At 54.8% G+C, this 17,274-nt stretch overlaps 2 protein-coding genes across 8 annotated transcripts; both read right to left on the bottom strand.

The window, feature by feature from the left end:
• Positions 1-622: 622 nt before the first annotated feature.
• Positions 623-5,915, bottom strand: Pygo2 (pygopus family PHD finger 2). 3 transcript variants are annotated; one of them, XM_028890787.2, is made up of 3 exons: positions 5,301-5,915; positions 4,885-5,040; positions 623-3,252 (listed from the first exon to the last, which is right to left on the bottom strand). In XM_028890787.2, the coding sequence occupies exons 2-3, from the start codon at positions 4,924-4,926 to the stop codon at positions 2,188-2,190; spliced, it is 1,107 nt and encodes a 368-aa protein (XP_028746620.1). In that variant the 5' UTR covers positions 4,927-5,040; positions 5,301-5,915; the 3' UTR covers positions 623-2,187. The 3 variants fall into 3 exon arrangements, with proteins under 3 accessions (XP_028746620.1, XP_028746619.1, XP_028746621.1); XM_028890786.2 differs by having other exon boundaries at positions 4,885-4,934; XM_028890788.2 differs by having other exon boundaries at positions 4,885-4,934; positions 5,578-5,915.
• A 100-nt stretch (positions 5,916-6,015) lies between these two features.
• On the bottom strand, positions 6,016-17,186 carry Shc1 (SHC adaptor protein 1). 5 transcript variants are annotated; one of them, XM_037206798.1, is made up of 13 exons: positions 16,900-17,186; positions 13,557-14,084; positions 12,862-12,932; positions 12,282-12,345; positions 12,036-12,155; positions 11,609-11,662; positions 11,270-11,321; positions 10,963-11,089; positions 9,369-9,555; positions 9,216-9,285; positions 9,001-9,132; positions 8,545-8,783; positions 6,016-7,683 (listed from the first exon to the last, which is right to left on the bottom strand). In XM_037206798.1, exons 2-13 carry the CDS (start codon positions 14,055-14,057, stop codon positions 7,555-7,557), a joined length of 1,746 nt encoding a protein of 581 aa, XP_037062693.1. In that variant the 5' UTR covers positions 14,058-14,084; positions 16,900-17,186; the 3' UTR covers positions 6,016-7,554. The 5 variants fall into 5 exon arrangements, with proteins under 5 accessions (XP_037062693.1, XP_028746617.1, XP_037062694.1 ...); XM_028890784.2 differs by having other exon boundaries at positions 13,557-13,730; positions 16,900-17,180; XM_037206799.1 differs by lacking the exon at positions 11,609-11,662 and having other exon boundaries at positions 13,557-13,730; positions 16,900-17,182.
• Positions 17,187-17,274: the final 88 nt, after the last annotated feature.

Here is a 17,274-nt window from a genome sequence, read left to right as displayed (position 1 = left end):
CGTGTCTGTAGTATTAAATCCTCTGGAACTAGAGTTACAGATGGTTGTGAGTTGCCATTGAGTGCTGGGAACTGAATCTGGGTCCCCCGAAAGAACAGCAAGTGTTCTTAATTGCTGCTGGCCATCTCTCCAGCCCCCGACCCCCAAAGCCTTGTGTATGGGAGTGGCAGTGCACACACAAGCCACGGCACATATGGCATCAGAGGACGAGTTGCCAAGTCGGCCCTCGCCTTCCACTAGATGGGTTTGGGGAATTGAACTCAAGTCCTCAGCTTTGGCCAAAAGTATCTTTTATCTGCTGATCTACCTCCCTGTGTGCCCCCAAAATAAAATATTGAACTAACGAGTCTGCTGGAGGTAGGGGTACTGAAAGATGTGGAACTCCTGCTTAAACCCAGAACTCCAGCACCGAGGCCGGAGGCCTTGGCTCCGACTGTCTGGCTTCCAGCCTAGCCCAAGCCTCGCTCCAAAAGCAAGGGTTCCCACAGCAAGGACAGGAGGTGGAGCAGGGAAACTGGGGGCCTCCCGAGCTGTCTACAGCAGCTGGGGGGGGTGGCGATGGAGAGCAGGGACATCCTCCTAGCCGTGACACCGATTCAACAGATTAACAAGGGAGTCCTTGTTTGGATTTTCAAGTCATTTTATTAGTCCAACCATATAAAAAAAGATCCTGTAACCACATCTCTGCCAACCCACTTTCTTCCAAAAAGTAGTAGAGGGGAACAGGGGGATGGAACCTCCCCGGAGCGGTTTACAAACCATGGAGACAACACACAAGTGACAACAGGTAACAGAGGCCAACCGAACCACGACACAACACAAGCGGAGCAGAGGCTGGCACATAGGAAGTCTAGGAGTTGGGGGGGGGGCACAGTAAGAAGCAGGTCCACCCGCTTCCTCTTCAGCCTCAGAGGCTGTCAACTCCACCAGTGTCTTCTCTTTCCATGTGCGGAGAAGTGGGGCGGGGCTTAGAGGGTCTTCCTTACCATGCCTAGTGCTGGGCACCGAGATCTCTCCCCAGAGGGCCATGCCCAAGCTTGCTGTCCTCACCCATATGAGGAACGGGCACATGGGCTAGCTGGAAAGAGGTAAGAGAAGCTGGGGGGGCTCCTGACCAGGCCTCAGTCCCATCACTGGTGGGGAATGCTACAAAAATAAAAATAAACCAAGCCTGGTTGCTTTATCACCAGGCCCAGGCGATACCACAGGATGAAAAAGGGCAAAGCAGAAAAATTCGGGTTCTTTTAGCTATTAGTACCATGGCTTTGAGGATCCTGCTGCCCACCCCCATCCCCACAAAGCCACAGCAGGGCCTCACTTGGATCCTTTCATCAGGGAAGGAATGAGGTATAAGGGCTTTCTGCCTTTCCAGACTTTCTCCTGAGAGAGGAAAAGAGGGCACCAAGAGCTGAAGAACAGCACTATCATAATGTGCGGGGAGAGGGGGTTATGTCTCCAGTCCAGACTTCCAGGGGAGCCAATCTTCCAATATTCTGGTCAGTCAAACCACATAACCCAACTTTAGGCAAAAACATGGTCACCGAGAGAAGCCCAAGAGAAGCTGAGAAAGGACCAGCGACTTTGGTGTGAGGAAGATGTCTCCTCAGCCTCTCTTATCTCCGGTCTTGACTCCCAGACAAGCAACTGCCCTAGTCGGGACCTCTGCTTCTTCTAAGGAATTTGGCGCTCTGAGGAGAAAGGAATGAGGAGGGTCCAGGGGAAGCAAGGGGAGAGAGAAAAAAAGAGAGAAAGATCCCCGTTTGTTTCCAGAACCCATAAAAGGGAGTGAAGAAACCTTGAACACGTGACTCCAAAAGCTACAGCTGGAGCCGTGGGGCTACCTAGGTATCGTAGGCACGGGCGTTAGGGTCATCTGTCATCTGCGCCCAGGACGCTCTTGCCGCCTGGAGCGTCCTCCAGCCCCTTTCCTCCTGTCGCCTCCAGCCAGACTCGAGGACTCTGCTCGGCAGAGCCTCAGCCTCCTGGATCTCAATGTGCAAGTTCCCAGAAAAAAACGGCAATCTAGGCTCTTCCGCCTGCACGCCTCAGTTCCGCGTCTGCTTCCGGGAACCATGTTTCTGCTCCATGGGGATGGGAAGCCAGTGGAAAACGAGGAGCGAGAGCCACGTAATTACTCTGCAAGAACGTGGTGAGAAATGTGCACTTCCCCGAGCCACGGCACTGGCGTCACCCGTCGTTAGCAGCCACCAACTGCCCCATGCCCTCCCGGATGTAGACGGACTGGATCTCCTTGGTCTTGAGGCAGAGGTCGCAGGCCCAGACGGCAGATGCCTCGGTGGTTAGCAGCCCGTAGGCGCTCTCGGTCATACCGGTGCACTCTCGGTGAAACCATTTCTGGCAGGAGGCCTCACACAAGATGGCATCCTGGTCATCGTTCACCTCACTCCGACAGGCACCGCAAGGGTACACCAGGCCCGGGGGAGGCTGCGGCCCCGAGCCTCCGCCCGCCTTGCCAGGGGGGGCCAGACTGTTGGCATCGGGAGTGCCTCCACCTCGGCCACTGCTGCTGGGGGGGAAACTAGGTTGGTTCCCGTTAACAGCCGCGGCAGGGGAACCCGAGTGGGGCTCCTGGGGGAAAGCAGTGGGAGCAGGTGGATTCAAGGGCTTTCCCCCATCCTCACCACCAGGGCCAGGAAAACCAGGGTCTGGACCAGGGAAGGGACTTGTGTTGGGAGGCAGGCTGGGGAGTCCCTGACCAGGTCTCTGAAGAGAAGGACCAAAAGGCGCTCCTGGCTGGGCAAAGCGTTGGGGGAGAGGAGGAGGACCCAGCTCCCCTCTGGGAGGCTGTCCCATGGTGGGCGAGATCATGGGACCAAATCCCCCGACTGGGCCTGGCATCATCTGCCCACCAGGTGGGCTAAAGTTTTGGCCCAGAGACTGGTTGAAAGGTTGACTGGGAAAGTTCATGTTGCCTGGGGGTGGATAGCCAGGGCCCTGGGGAGGCATATTAAAAGCTGGGCCCATAGGGTTGGGAGGGAAAGGAGGGGGCTGTCGACGAAGTGGCTGGGGACCCCCTCCTCCTCCAGTGCCATAGCCTGGGGGTACCTGGCCCGCCATGCCCCCCTGTACACGAAAGCCTCCAAAGGGCACAGGACTGCCAAGGAATGGAGGGCCTGCACCCCCCACCTTAGGGGCTCCGAAGTCATCCTCAAAGGGGTTGGAGGCAACCAGATGATCCACCATGGGAGTTGGGGGCGGTGCAAACTCCGTCAGATGCGAGTATGCGGGACCCTAGTGCGAAAGGAGGAAGATGTGAGGAGACACGGGGCCAAGCTGGGAGAGCACCACAAACACCATACTCTTCCAAGACTGGCACAGCTCACATCCGAAACTGTGACTGACCCTGGAATGTGACAGAGGGTGGAGGGTGGGGCCCACGGTGCAAGAGCACTGTTCTCAAAAAGCACAACAAAACCCAGGCACACGGGGCTGGAGAGACAGCTCAGTGGTTAAGAGCGTGAGTTTGATCCCCGGCACCCATGGTGGAGGGCTCAACAGCCTCCAACTCCAGCTCCAGAGGAATGATATCCTGGCTTCTTTCAGCATTCCACTCACTCACAAGGATATACACAGAGACCCATATGCATAATTAAACACAGTAAGATTTCATACACACACACACACACACACACACAATCCACCAAAAGCCAAGTCTGACCCCAAAGCAGTTGACACCTCCCTCCCCACCCTTTGAGATATATATAACCCAGGCTGTACATAAGCTCAGTTTGTAGCTGAGGATAAACTTGAAATTCTCATCATCACCACTGGGCGGTGGTGGCGCATGCCTTTAATCCCAGCACTTGGAAGGCAGAGGCAGGTAGATCTCTGTGAGTTCAAGGCCAGCCTGGGATACAGAGTGAGATCCAGGACAGGCACCAAAGCTACAAAGAGAAACCCTGTCTCAAAAAAACAAAACAAACAAACAAAATTCTCATTATCCCCATTCTCCTGCCTCAATCTTTGGGGTACTGGGACAGACATGAACCACTAAGTCTGGTTTTTGAGATGCTGGGATTCGAATTCAGGGCTTTGTGCTAGCTAGGCAAGCACTCGATACTGAATATTTAACTTTTTGTTTTGTTTTGTTTTGGTACTGGGATTAAAGGCGTGCACCACCACACCCGGCTGAATATTTAAGTTTTTTAAAAGTCTCCTATTTTCTCAACTTTTATAACAGGAACAACTGTTAAAGCTCTGTAGAGTTACTACAACACTTAGGAAAGACTCAGCAAGCTGGGCCTGGTGAGACATGCCAGTAATGCTAGCACTTGGGAGGCTGAAGCAGGAGAGCTAAGAGATCAAAGCCAAGCACAGCACCTTGTCTCAAAAAAAGTACAGGCTGGAGGGATGGCTCACAGGCTTAAGAGCACTTGATGCTCTTGCACAGCCCTGGGTTCTGTTCCCAGCACCCACGTGATGGCTCACAACTGCCTGTACCTCCAGTTTGGGGGACTCTGATCCTCTCTTCTGGCCTCTAAGGGCACCTAGCACTCATCCTTTGGGTCCCCAGCACTGCAGAAACCCAGTACGGTGATAGACATCTGTAATCCCACTGCTTTGGAAGGAAAAGCAGGAGGATCATGGATCTAAAGTCATCCTTGGCTGCGCAGCAAATCTGAAGTCAGTCTGGCTCACACCAGACAATTGTCTCAAAAAGGGAGAACGAGAAAGGAAAAGGTGAGGCTGGGTTAAATGCTGTCGCCGAGACAGAACTAGGAACCAAGAGGGAGAGAGAGAAGAGTATTTCCGCTTTTTCTTTTTCCTGCATCTCCTGGAAATCACAAAGGGGCAGCCAGATAGACAGACAGACAAAGTAGGAGGGGCTTCTAGGGACCACTCCCACCGCGGACCCCCATTTACCTGAGTGTTGGACTTTCTTCGTTTCTTTTCAGGGCTCTTCATTTGCAGACCTGGAAGAGCAGCAATAGGCAGACGGAGGCAAGTTTTCCCGAGGTTTCTACCGTCTCCTTCCTCCCAGCCACTCTCCAGACTCTAACTTCCACGTACACTTGCTTACTTATTTAAGAAACAGGGGTGAAATATGAAACATGACTAGTGTGACTACACTCTCAGCTACATCCTACATCTTCCCTGCAATCAAAGTTACCCGGCTCCAAAACCTCAAGTGATCTGTGACACTTGCCCTCAGCCACTAAGCGTTCTCACCTGAGGCTACCTCCAAGACCCCTAGGCAACCTCCCCATCCCCCCAACCCTTCCATCCGAGGTTCCCGGGTCCCGGGCCTCGACCGCCCCCGCCCCACTCTGCGCTCTCACCGGCCTTGCCCTGCTTCCTCCCGGTGCTGGGCGGCGCGGGGGGCGGTGCGGGGCCGCTGCCTCCCTCCAGCTTGTCCGGTGGGGGCGGCGCCGAGGCGGCCATGGATTGGGGGACCCGAGTCAGCGTCGGTGGGGGATGGAAGCGTCCTCAGGCCGCACCATCGCCCGGAGGGGAGTCAGGGGCAGCGCAGCACCCCCGAGCTGCAGCAAGACCTAGACACGGCGAGGGGGAAGGCGCAGAGCCAGAGCACCAACTGCACGCCTGCTCCAGACTCACCGCCCGCCCGCGGCTACAGCAACCGGAACCGGAACTCCAATGGGTCGCCACCACCAAGCTCCGTAGGGAGGGGAAGATGGGAAGGGCCCAGACGCCGCACCCAGGAAGGCTGGGCCTCGCCACGCCACTCCTCCGAAGTGTAGCTAACACCGCCCGAGCTGGCTTCGCGGCTGTGTGGGGGCACCGCTCGACTGGGGCCGGGCGCGCTCCCCGTGGGCCCGGGGGCGGTCCGGACACGCCCCCTCCCACCGTGAGCCAGTCGCCTTCCACTTACGTCCCTACCGCGCAGCCTCACTGCCCCCAAATCCTCGCAGATTCGGTTCCCGTGGACAGGCGCTGGCTTTGAGCCTAATGGGCCTGGCCCAGGTGGGGTCCTCCACCACCTCCCACCGACAGCCCCCATCAATCAGACTTTCTAGAGATGTTGAGAGGCCGAGGTAGAAGAAATATGGACTTTAATGAAGACTATTTCCCTTTGGTATAAGACAGCCAAACCAAAAATAGGCCAAGATTGGAAACCAGTCTACCCTCCTTGCAAGGTTTCTGTCCTGAATGCGTTGGCCCACAGGCAGAATGTAGGATCTGCAGTGAGCTTTCACATCATGACCCCACAACACTGTTTAACCAAACTTCTTCTCAGATCTCTTGAGGAAGAAGAAAAACGAACCCTGTCCTAGTGCCTTTTAGGCCAGAGAGAGTAAAATCCCAACAGTTTAAAATAAAATAAAAAAAAAAGGTTTGGAAAAGTCAACGAGGTGATGTATAAATGTAATCGACTATCATAATTTGTGCTGAAAAGTAAGCAACAGAAACAAAATCAGGAAAATAAATCTACAGCCCTAAAATGCGTGTGTGTAAAAAAAACAAAAAAAACAAACAAAAAAACAAAACAGTGCAGTTCCAGACAAACAAACGGCATTGGGGATTGTCTGTTGCTTCAGTCTCAACACCTCCACAAAACCCACCCCGAGGATAACTGCACACACACTGGAGGCCAAGTCAGTCACACACACCCATCCCCAAAGAGGGAGACTGGATGGGGTTGCAGGAGGAAGGGCTATGCTTTGGCTGTAGACTATAACACACATGCAATCATGGGGGGGGGGGCGCTTAAGAAATGTATAGACCCCTTGGAGGAAGGGGGCAAGGCCAGGAGGCACTGATAAGGCAGCGGTCCAATCTGGCCCCTCCCCTGCCACCAGGAGGGGGCGCTGGGGCAATTTCTGTCTCTCTCTTTTTGGTTTTTGGAGTCAGGGCCTCTCTACATAGTCCCGACTGTCCTGGAACTCACTCTGTAGACCAGGCTGGCCTCACAAATCCTCCTGTCTCTGCCTCCTGAGTGCTGGGATTAAAGGCATGCACCACCAAGCCCAGCTTGGGGCGATCTCTTAAGGACTGCGAGTCAAAAGGCAGAGGAGAGAACTGCCCACTCCTGCCCGTTCTTCCCAAACACAGGAAGGGGTGCTGGGCACAGCAGGGCTCCAGAAGCCCAGGTGGCAGCAGCCCCATCCATGAAGGGCCTGAGAACTCTTTGCATAGAGTCTCTGCAGACCTAGGAGATAGTCGAAGGCACAAAGTTGTAAGGGGATGCACAGGGAGCAGGATATGTTCAGAGGGATCTGGGGTACCCTGAAGACCAGGGGTAAACCAGAGGTATGATTATTTCCCTTCCCCCAAGGCAACTGCTCCACTGGGCCTATCAGCACAGGGCATTTTCCATTCCTTTGGGGGAAGGGCATCAGGTTGGCACAGACAAGGCCCAGGCAAGGGACCACTCTGTACATTATTAATACTTTGGTGAGGTTTGGGCAGAAGCAGAATGCTACCCCAGGTTCTGAACTAAAACCCCTCTCAGGTGAGCACCCAGTGTCCACACAGCTCCCAGTTCCCACCCAAGGCCAGACCCACAGAACAGAGGTCCCAGGAGTTACAGAACACAGTAGAAAGGGACGGAGGGCATCCAGGAAAGACTGAGGATCACGCTTTCCGATCCACGGGTTGCTGTAGACACAGTTCGCTGCCCGCAGAGATGATGGGCAAGTGATTGTCCATGTGATAGCTGATGAGGTGACTGACACTCTCAAAGCGGTGATCCTTTGTCCGAACCTGGGAAGGTGGAAATGAGAGGGCCAGTTCAAGTGAAGAGTTCAGGAAGACCTCAACCCTCAAGACTGGGGCAGATGGGGAGAGGGGGCGGTCAGTCATGATTCTATAGACTCCTTTACAGAGAGGATATTCACACACAGGAGTGGATAGGCCAGTGAACTGGGAGAATGTGAAAGGAGACATGAGCCCAGAAACATGGAAGCTGATAAGCAGTGAAACTTCTGACTTGAAAGGACTGGTATGTCTCAATGGAGGATACACAGTACAGACGTAGGAAAGAAGCTGAGAAGAGAAAAGAAACCGAGGTTGTCAGGTAGTGAGGCAGGTCAGATTTTGAAAAAGGAGGGAAAAGGACAGAGTTGGAAGCTAAGGAACTAGAGAGACTCTTGACTCCTCTCGAAAGAGGAAATTTGGGGTCTCTACTCCATGACCATCTGACGATGGTGACGGGTCACTTCCTCACTTGGAAAAGGAGCACAGATCAGGTAAGCACTTCTGGGTCTGGGATTGGAGGACTGATCAGAACTGTAAAGAACACAGCTCAGAGGCGGTCATGGTGGCGCACGCCTTTAGTCCCAGCACTCAGGAGACAGAGGCAAGTGGATCTCTGTGAGTTCAAGGCCAGCCTGGGCTACAGAGTGAGATCCAGAACAGCCACAGCTGTTACACAAGAGAAACCCTGTCTCGAAAAACCAAAAGAGAACACAGCTCAGACCGAGGGACAGGAAGGGAAGGAACCTCAGGCCACTGCAAGCAGATATCAATGACCTAGAGGAGCACAGGAGACCCACAGAAAGCGGTAAGGAGAGGAAAAGGCCCTTCCTCCGCTGTCCCCTACGCATGCACACCTCGGGCACTCACCACGCCTTCGGGGTCCACCAGCAGCAGGTGTTTGGGCTGCCCACTCTGCAGGCCAGTGAGCACGTACTGGCCAGGGGTGGTAGTGCTCTCTCGCACCAAGAAGTCACCATTGAGCTGGAGCAGCGCCTCGGCCTCCCGCCGGCTCAGCTTCCCGTGGAACCAGGACTCCCCTTGGAGCTGCTCGGCCATGGACATGGCCTGGGGAGGTGGAGGCACACGAAGGGCATCTTCAAAGGGCTCTAGGGGTGTAGAGAGACGGCTAGGAGGGCTGGCCCAAGACACCCAAGACCCACACGAAGGGCATCTTCAAAGGGCTCTAGGGGTGTAGAGAGACGGCTAGGAGGGCTGGCCCAAGACACCCAAGACCCAGGCTCTGTGGGAAGTCAGGCAGTGAGGACAGACAGGCAGGAAAGGAGGAGGAACAGAGGAACGTGGGGCTACAAGAGACTCACTCACTCATGTCAAAGAGGTCTCGGGGTGCACTGCCATTAAGGGAAGGATTGGGAGGCCCGGCCCCACCCCCAGCTTGCCGGGCCTTGTCTAGATTCTGGATGTTGACATAGGAAGGGTCATCGAAGAGTTCTCTGCCTGGTAAGGAAAGACACAGAGTCCATCAATCCCAGACCTGCCTTCTGTACCCATCTCTGTCCCACTCGGCAAACTGTTCCTACCTGGGCAAGGTGGGGGAGGCAGCATCTGTTTACGGACTTCAGGGTCTCCTGCAGCATGCTGCCCTACAGGCTGTAAGAAGGAAAATCAGGTGAGACCCAGGTCCTAGCCACCACCCCCACCCCAGACTGGTGGTCTCCATCCTAGAAGCTTACCAGTGTAGCTCCCAAGTGGCTGGGCATCTGGGCAGTGGGCAGAGAGGGTCGAGCGGCCCCTTCTCGAAGCCTCATGTCTACCACCCCGCCCAGAGGGGGTTCCTTCCCTGGGAAGTCATTATAGTACTGATGGTCAGGTGGCTCTTCTTCCTCCTCATCCCAAGCTGAGCCATCAAAGCCAGCCATCCTGAGAAGGGAAGGATGGAGTGAGCAGGTGTAAACATGTGGTGGCCGAGAGACCCAGGAAGGGAAGAGGACAGTGACCACACACCAGGCATCTACTGTGGGTCGGATTAACTTGGGTTTAAACCAAAACCTCTCACTTTAGGCAGCCTCGGTATCTCGTAAGAGGGACAGAAGCGCTACTGAAACACAGGGATGTATAGCCAGGATGGTCTAACGTACAAAGTCCCTGATGGTCATACTGTTCATCTCTGGGAACTTGAAAAAAGAAACATAGGGATCTCACATAAAAGAGATGCTCTGGAAATAACTCAGTAGCTAAAGTGTGAGGGTCAGAGTTCAGATCACCAGAACCCATGTACAAGCCAGGCCACCTGTATAAGAATGGGGGGCCACCTATAACCCCAGTACTCTGGAGACAGAGACAGGCTCCAGAGCAAGCAGTTGCTGCTAACCGTATCTGGGAAGCTCCAAGGAGAGATCCTGACCTTCAATAAACAAAGTGTGACCCAATAGAGGAAGACATATGATAACAACTTCAGACCTCTACATGCACACACATGCAGGCACATATTTGCACACACAACATATGCCCCAACACATACACACATGTAGAAACAAAGAAAATATCTTCTCAATCTGGATTTTTTTTGTTTTGTTTTGTTTTGTTTTCTTCAAGACAGGGTTTCTCTGTGTAGCTTTGTGCCTTTCCTGGAACTCGCTTTGTAGACCAGGCTGGCCTCGAACTCACAGAGATCCACTTGCTTCTGCCTGCCGGTACTGGGATTAAAGACACGTGCCACCAGCACCTGCCTAAAATCTAGATTGCTAATGACCTTCAGAAGCAGAGAAGCACAGAGCAATGAATGGGGAAGTACGATGCTCCGGGGTTAAGAACACTGCTCATCTTTCAGAAGACCCAGGTTTGGTTCCCAGAACTCACATGGCAGCTCACAACCACCTTTAACTCCAGTTCCAGGGTATCCAATGGCCTCTTTTGGCTTCCACAGACACTGTATGCACTTATATACATGCAGTAAAATACACATATGCATAAAATAAAAATAAATCTTTAAGGGAAAAAAAAGTATATGAGAACACAGGGATAGGCTAGAAATGAGGAGCCTGAGCCAGAATCCATCCAGCTAAGAAAGGCAACCTAGTGGGAGGTGCTAGAATATAACCTCACCCTAGGCAAACAAAAGGAAGAAACTGTCCCTGCAGCAGGCATGGCCCTCAACAGACCTTCCTGCTGAGCCACTGGAGACCTAACACAGTAGGAAGAGAGAGGCAGGGTCACATAGGTCATTACTTCTTCTGAACTCTTGGAGCTCAAGCATGGGAAGAGAAAACTACTCCCCAATCCCAGCCTGAGGCTCCCGAGCTGCATCCCATTCTTTACACAACTCACCTGTCATGGGGGGTGACCAGCTTGGGTGGATTCCTGAGATATTGTTTGAAGCGCAACTCAAAGGCCTGACCGATAGTGCTGATGACATCCTGAGCAAGCCCTTCAGGACACTCCAGGATATGGCAGGCTAGGGACACGGAAGAAACTACAGTGAGCTCTGAGGTAAGGTGCTGGGAGGACACATGGGCAGGAGCCTCCCACCCCCCAATCCTCAGCAGCACAGCCCTATCGCGTGGAGCAGGGGAAGTGATCCCACTTGCCTCTCAGAGAACTGGCCCCCCCACCCAGTGTTGCTCACAGGCCTCACCTCTCTGATTTACAGGGTCTTTGGCAACATAGGCAACATACTCAGCTGTGTCCTAGAGAGGATGGATTCAGAAGAGACCAGTTAGCTGAATTTTAAAACTCCATCTTACTTGACCCGCTAAGACTCTGTCCTTTTCAGTATTTCCACAGTCCTCTCTCTCTCTCTCTCTCTCTCCCTCTTTTGGGTTTTCAACAAAGGATTTCTCTGGCTGTCCTGGAACTTACAGGGTGCTGGGATTGCAGGCATGTGCCACCAGGCCCGTCCTCTAGCCAGTATCTTCCTTCCTAACCCCTAGTCTCTCAGTCCCCACCCCCATCTTTCCTCTGTTCCCCAACTCACCGGATCCCCACCAGACGCGAATGAGATAGATTGCATGTGATGGTTGGCAATGATCTGATGAGGGCAGGGGGTGGAGAAGGGAATGGTAAGTATCAGGCAGCCCAGAGCTCAGTGTGTCTCCTCAGCCCAGCTCAGAACCTTGGAGCCCCAGTCTCCTTCTCTTGGCTTCCAATCCTACATTCTCCTAATTTCATTCTCTTTTTGGGGGGCGGGGGTGCAGGGTCTCACTATATAGCCCTTGCTGGCTTTGAACTTTCCCTGCCTCCGCCTCCGGAGTGTTGGGATTAAAGGGGTCACTATACCCGACCCCTCTAATTTCTTCCTTCTCTACTCTCCAGTTGCTCCTGAGGACTCCCCGCTTTTGGCCTCCAGATCCCCCCTGACCCTCCCATAAGCACCCCTGGTCCCTTTCAGCAGGCCCCCCCACCTGTTTGCAGTCTGCTGCCATGAGGTTAAGGCTGCTGGTGGACACAGTGAGCGTGATTGGCATTCCAGCAAACTTCAGGTTACTCCTCCCCAGGATGGAGCTGAGTGGGCGGCTACAGGGCTAGGAAAGGGTCCCAGAAGAGTCTCGGAATCCGAGCACTCCCAACACCGGGAGACACTCCCGTCTTCTTCCCACATGCCTGCCTCTGCCTTCTTCCCGCCCCCCACAACAACCAACCACACATACCTTCCTCCTCCTCGTTGCCCCTTTGGCACCAGGCACAGCCTCACACACCAAACTGATGGCCTCCCTGGAGGAACAGGGGTACTCAGACCCACCACTGGCCTCCCACCGCCTGGGGCTGCCACAGAGCTGGGGGAGGGGAAGACCAGGCCAGACTCCCAGAGCACTCCAGGCTCTTTGTCGTGGTGGATTGAATTAAGGCCCTTTAATATTTGATGACACTGAGGGGCCGCTTCCTGGCTGATTGGGTTAGGGCCTCAGTGGTTATGGCCCCACCTCTTCCCAGTTACCAAATGTTCCATTCCCTTCCCAAAAACAACAGCAACCTCGACCCCACCTCTTCTAATCCTTCTTCCCATAATCGCCAAGGCTGGATGGGAAAGGTGGTGTTCCAGACCAGAGCTGGCTCTTTCCAGTCAGACACATTTCTGTAACTTTCTCTAAATTCTCTTGGCCACCCACCCGATGAGAAGTCACCATCAGCACCACCACCAAATGCCCAACCTCCCTCCTCCCCGTTACTGAGACTTCTGTGACTTCACTAATCCTAGGACTCCAACAATATACCTGCCTCTCCACTCACCTGGTGACCTGAGTCCGGGTATTGAAGTCAAGGGCTCGCATTGACTGCTGGACCTCCACACAACCCATGTACTGTGGAGGAAGGAGGCCAGAATGATCAGCGGCCCCTCCCCCTCCCCGCACTCCCCGCCCTTTGCAGAAGGTTCTAGGACTTTGTCCTATGGAGTCCCTAAGGGGAGTAAAGGTGAAGTGGCCTTCCCATTGCCTGGGGATACCCCCCCCCATAAGTGAAGAAGGGCCACCAAGGAGGGCCTTCATGCACTGTGGAGAGCGAGCCTGTGAGAGGAATAGCGGGCATCGGGTGGGACGCAGTATAACACCTCTGGACAAGGGAGGAGTCTGGAGGGAAGAATCAGGAGTCATTTTTCATTCAACATTTCAACGCCTCTGATGTGCCTGGGCATCTGATGAGCCTGGGCATCTGATGAGCCTGGGCATCTGATGTGCCTGGGCATCTGATGAGCCTGGGCACCGTGTTAGCTGGGGGTAGGGATCAAAGGAGGAAAGGGGCCCTGGGCAGAAGATTCCCAGGCTAGAACAGAAGGCCACGGAACTGGAGAAGGGATGGGGCAGGTTTAAGAGCCAGGGGACTAACCCAGATAGATGTTGGGGGAAGAGCAGAAGTCCCAGCAAAGCTGGGGTGAGCAGAGGAACTGGACGGGGTGTGGGAGGGTGCAAAGGAGGATGTTCACTCACCCGAACCAAGTAGGAAACCCCAGGTCCCATGACTTTCTCGTTGGGATGCAGCCAGCCTCGTGTGGGCTTATTGACAAAGCTCCCGTGTCTGGTCCACTCCTCGCCCCCCAGCTGGCCCCCTTCCACCCGAGTCCTGCGCCCGCCGCCGCCGCCTCCACTCAGCTTGTTCATGTCCTGGAGGAGGGGCAGAAGGCCTGTGTCCCGGAGGGCTGCCCCTGCGTTCCCCGCCCCATCTTCGGCAGCCTTTCCTGGCTCCCCCTTAGGCCCCAGGCGCCCCCCAGCAGGATTGGCCAGCTTCAGGTTGCTCATCCGGGGAAAGAAGGAACACAGGGTAGTCGGACTATCGTCCCCCGGCAGAGGAGGCAGAATGGGTCCCAGGGATGAGGCTGACGGGGAAGGCAGCTCTTCTGTGGGGGTAGACCCTGAAGCCCCCTCCTCCAGCGATGACAGAGACTCATTTCGAAGTGGGTTGTACTTCGGTTTCGGGGGTAGAAGATCCATGGCTGGGATGAGAAGGGGGACCGCTGCCTGGCCCGGCCCGGCCCGGCCCCCCTGCCAAATTCAGGCAAGGGGGCCAGGCAGGGGGCATCCCCAGGCCGTGAGCCTGGTTTGACCTCTGCAGCCTGGTGATAACAGAGGACCTAGGGAGGCGAAGGACAAGTGGCCTCTGCTCTCCCACGTCAGACCTAGACAGTTTCAGGCCACATCCTTGCCCAGCCCAGCGAGGAAGCCTCTTATGGCTGAGGAGTACAGGCTGGACCCAGAGCTGACTGGCCCCTCCCCAGGGGCGGGGAACTAAGAAGAGAGACCAATCCCAAGGACAACGCTGACTCACAGGCTCAGAGGGACTGAGACTCGTCCCCGCACGATTTGTGCTAGCCAGGCTACTCTCCCTTGCCCAATACTAACCACTGGTAGTCTGTCTGGGGAGGAGAAAGGTGCCAGGTAGGAAAGAAAGATGGAAGAATAAGAAAAAGAGGGGAAAAAAAGGAAAGGAAGGAGTTAAGAGGAACTCGGGATCAATCCAAGCCCACATGGGGAAGCCAGAGCGAGCAGGAAGCCAGGGAAGGCCAGGAGAGGGATAAAGGAGGAAACAAGCTGCTGAGAGTGGAAAGGGGGGTGGGAGTGTCCCAGAGTTTAGCATTTCCCTTACAGTCCAGACCATCCATCCCCCACCCCCCACCACACAGTGAGAGAGGTGGCAGCCCCAGGGAACCTGGGCCATTAGCATCCTTAGCCACAACAGCTGTGGACCAGCCAGGAAACCAGGAAGGGAAAGTAGTCCCAGTGGGTGGAGATCGAGCCCAGAGGGAACTAGGAGGAATAAAGGCCAGTTGGGGTGGTGCGTCTGGGAGCTACCAGGCAAGAGCTAGAGCAAGCCTGTTCTTTACACACGTCACCTACCAAAGACCAACGGACTTCGTGGAGCCCCTTTCCCACGGGCCTAGCGAGGAAAGCCAGAGGATACAGAGGGATCAGGCTACCTTCGGACCTACAGGCGTACCTGTCTTCGGGGAGGCTGCAAGCCCCACCCGACAGGGTCCCTCACACTAGTACCGGGGTTGGCCTTGAAGCAGGACAATGGGAACACAGAACGGGCGCCTACAAGCCACAAAGGGCTAACAGGGCCATAAACAATCTGTGTTAATGGACAGGAAGGAGAAAGGGATACCAGGCGTTGGGATCTGGCCATAAGTGCATAACACCACCAAACCCATATTCCTTTGCCCACAGTTTCCTGCCACAGTGCTGCTAAAGGCCATCAGGAAGTTAAAGTGACCAATCAGCATTGCTCCAGAATAGACTATCACTTATTTCCTTAAGAAAAAAAAAAGTGATCAAATACAAAGGGTAGAAGATACTTCCTTAAAGGCTCACTTCCAAACTACTCTTAAGTTTACTTTGGAGAATTAAAAACTGTATGATTGTGGTTAACAACACCAGCACTTAAAATGGGTTGAATATCATGCTTTACTCTTTCAAACCCCATCCCAGGAAAGCTGTTACTGAACACCACACCTCTTCCTGAAAATAAATACTGTCAGCTCTTAGAGGAGGAAATTCTGCCACAGCCATACACTTCCAATCACACAAACACACACTATGATGTCCTTGTCTTGTCTTTCTCTGGGAGCGTTCATATCCAGAGGCAAGGAAAGACCCGCAGTGTGCACATCTGGAAGAAAGGGAAGCATGAGCCTTTAAACATGCTTAAAGAGATGGCAGATTGCCTACCGGACCAAAGCTAGGTAGTAGCGGCTAGGGAGAGCCCTCAGCCCAGCAGGGAGGAAGCTGGAGCGGCAGGAAATAGCAGGAAATGGCGAAAGCCTCAGGAATGTTTCCAGCAGGGAAGGTTGGGCAAGTGAGGTCAGGATGCATGCCAAACAGGAGTTATCTGGTTAGGGGAGGGGTCCTTTAAAAACAACGGAAAGGACAAGAAACCCTACTCCTGACTCCAAAAGTTTTTCTTCTGATGGCAGGAAAACTTTCCCTCCTGTTAAGGTTCACACAAATCCACACTTAGTCCAATCCAGCCATAGGAAGGTGCACCTACGGCTGACTCGGGAATAGGGTCTGCCACGGGAAGGAGTCTCTAAGCCACGCTCTCGTCCATTCGGCCATACACGAAACCCAGCCCCTTCCACTTACTTCACAGTCAGAGAAGGTTACGGGGGAAACGACACTGCTAATAATCTCACTCCTTACAACCACAAATTTCCACCTCCCACCTGATGGAGGGAGAAGCTCGGGAAAACTGAGCCCAAGGCTTAAAGAGAGGAGAGGAATACAGAAGCAAGGGAAGCGTCCGGGACGTAAGACCAGGGCTTGGAGGCATGGACCCAAGCTCAACAGGGAGACGTCTCCTGAGGGGGGGGACCTGGTCCCTGACCAGGAGTCGGCCCCATTCCCGGGACCAGACGTGGACAGTGGAAGGGGCGGGGCCCGAGGGGGCGGGCCCCCGAGAGGCGTCACTTCTACCCAGCCGAACGGTCCCTTCCAAAGCAAGGCTTTGCCCCTTTTGGAAGCCAGGCTTTAGACAGACCCGGTTTAGCCGGGACTCCCGAGAAGGCAGATGCAGAGCTGGAAACTCTGATCTTGGGGAGCTAGGAAAGCCTGTCCGGGGGTGGGATTTCCAGGGGAGTGGGACCACAGGGTGTGGTCGCGACGGCGAGAGATAAGCAGGGGTTCGGGGAGCCCCTTGAAGTTGGGAGGTGGGACTTCCGGGGAGGGGGTCTCGGGGGCGGGACTCACACAGCGAGACCGGAAGTAGGGTCCTGGGAGAGGGGTTCCGGGGTGGAGGAGGAGGAGTGGGGTCGCTAACAGAGAGAAAGTCTGCACTCACCAGGGTCGCATGGAGTCTCCGCACCGGACCGCGGGCCGATCTGGTTCCGGATCACGTAGCTGTCGGCTTAAGTCACCGCCCCAACTTTCTCGCCCGGGCCTCGGCCTCCCCAGACAAACTTTATTGCACTCACTTCCGGCCTCACTAACCCCTGACCCCCTACCTCGCCGTCCCTCCTTCGCCCGGCCGCTCTGCAAAGCGGGCCAATGGCCGCGTGAGCAGGCGCTCGGGGCTCAGCGGGAGCCAATAAGAGCCCCGGTGTGGACCCAGCTCGCGCTTCGGAAACCTGAGCTCGGCCCTCCGCTTACGACTCGCGGAGACGCCAGTGCGGGCCAATCGGGGACTCCGAAGTGGAGCTGTCCCGCCTCCGGCCGG

The sequence above is a fragment of the Peromyscus leucopus genome, chromosome 6 (assembly GCF_004664715.2).
Source record: "Peromyscus leucopus breed LL Stock chromosome 6, UCI_PerLeu_2.1, whole genome shotgun sequence".
In the NCBI taxonomy this organism is placed as follows: domain Eukaryota; kingdom Metazoa; phylum Chordata; class Mammalia; order Rodentia; family Cricetidae; genus Peromyscus; species Peromyscus leucopus.
Note: the sequence above shows the minus strand (reverse complement) of the source record. Positions and strands in the feature narration are given on the sequence as shown.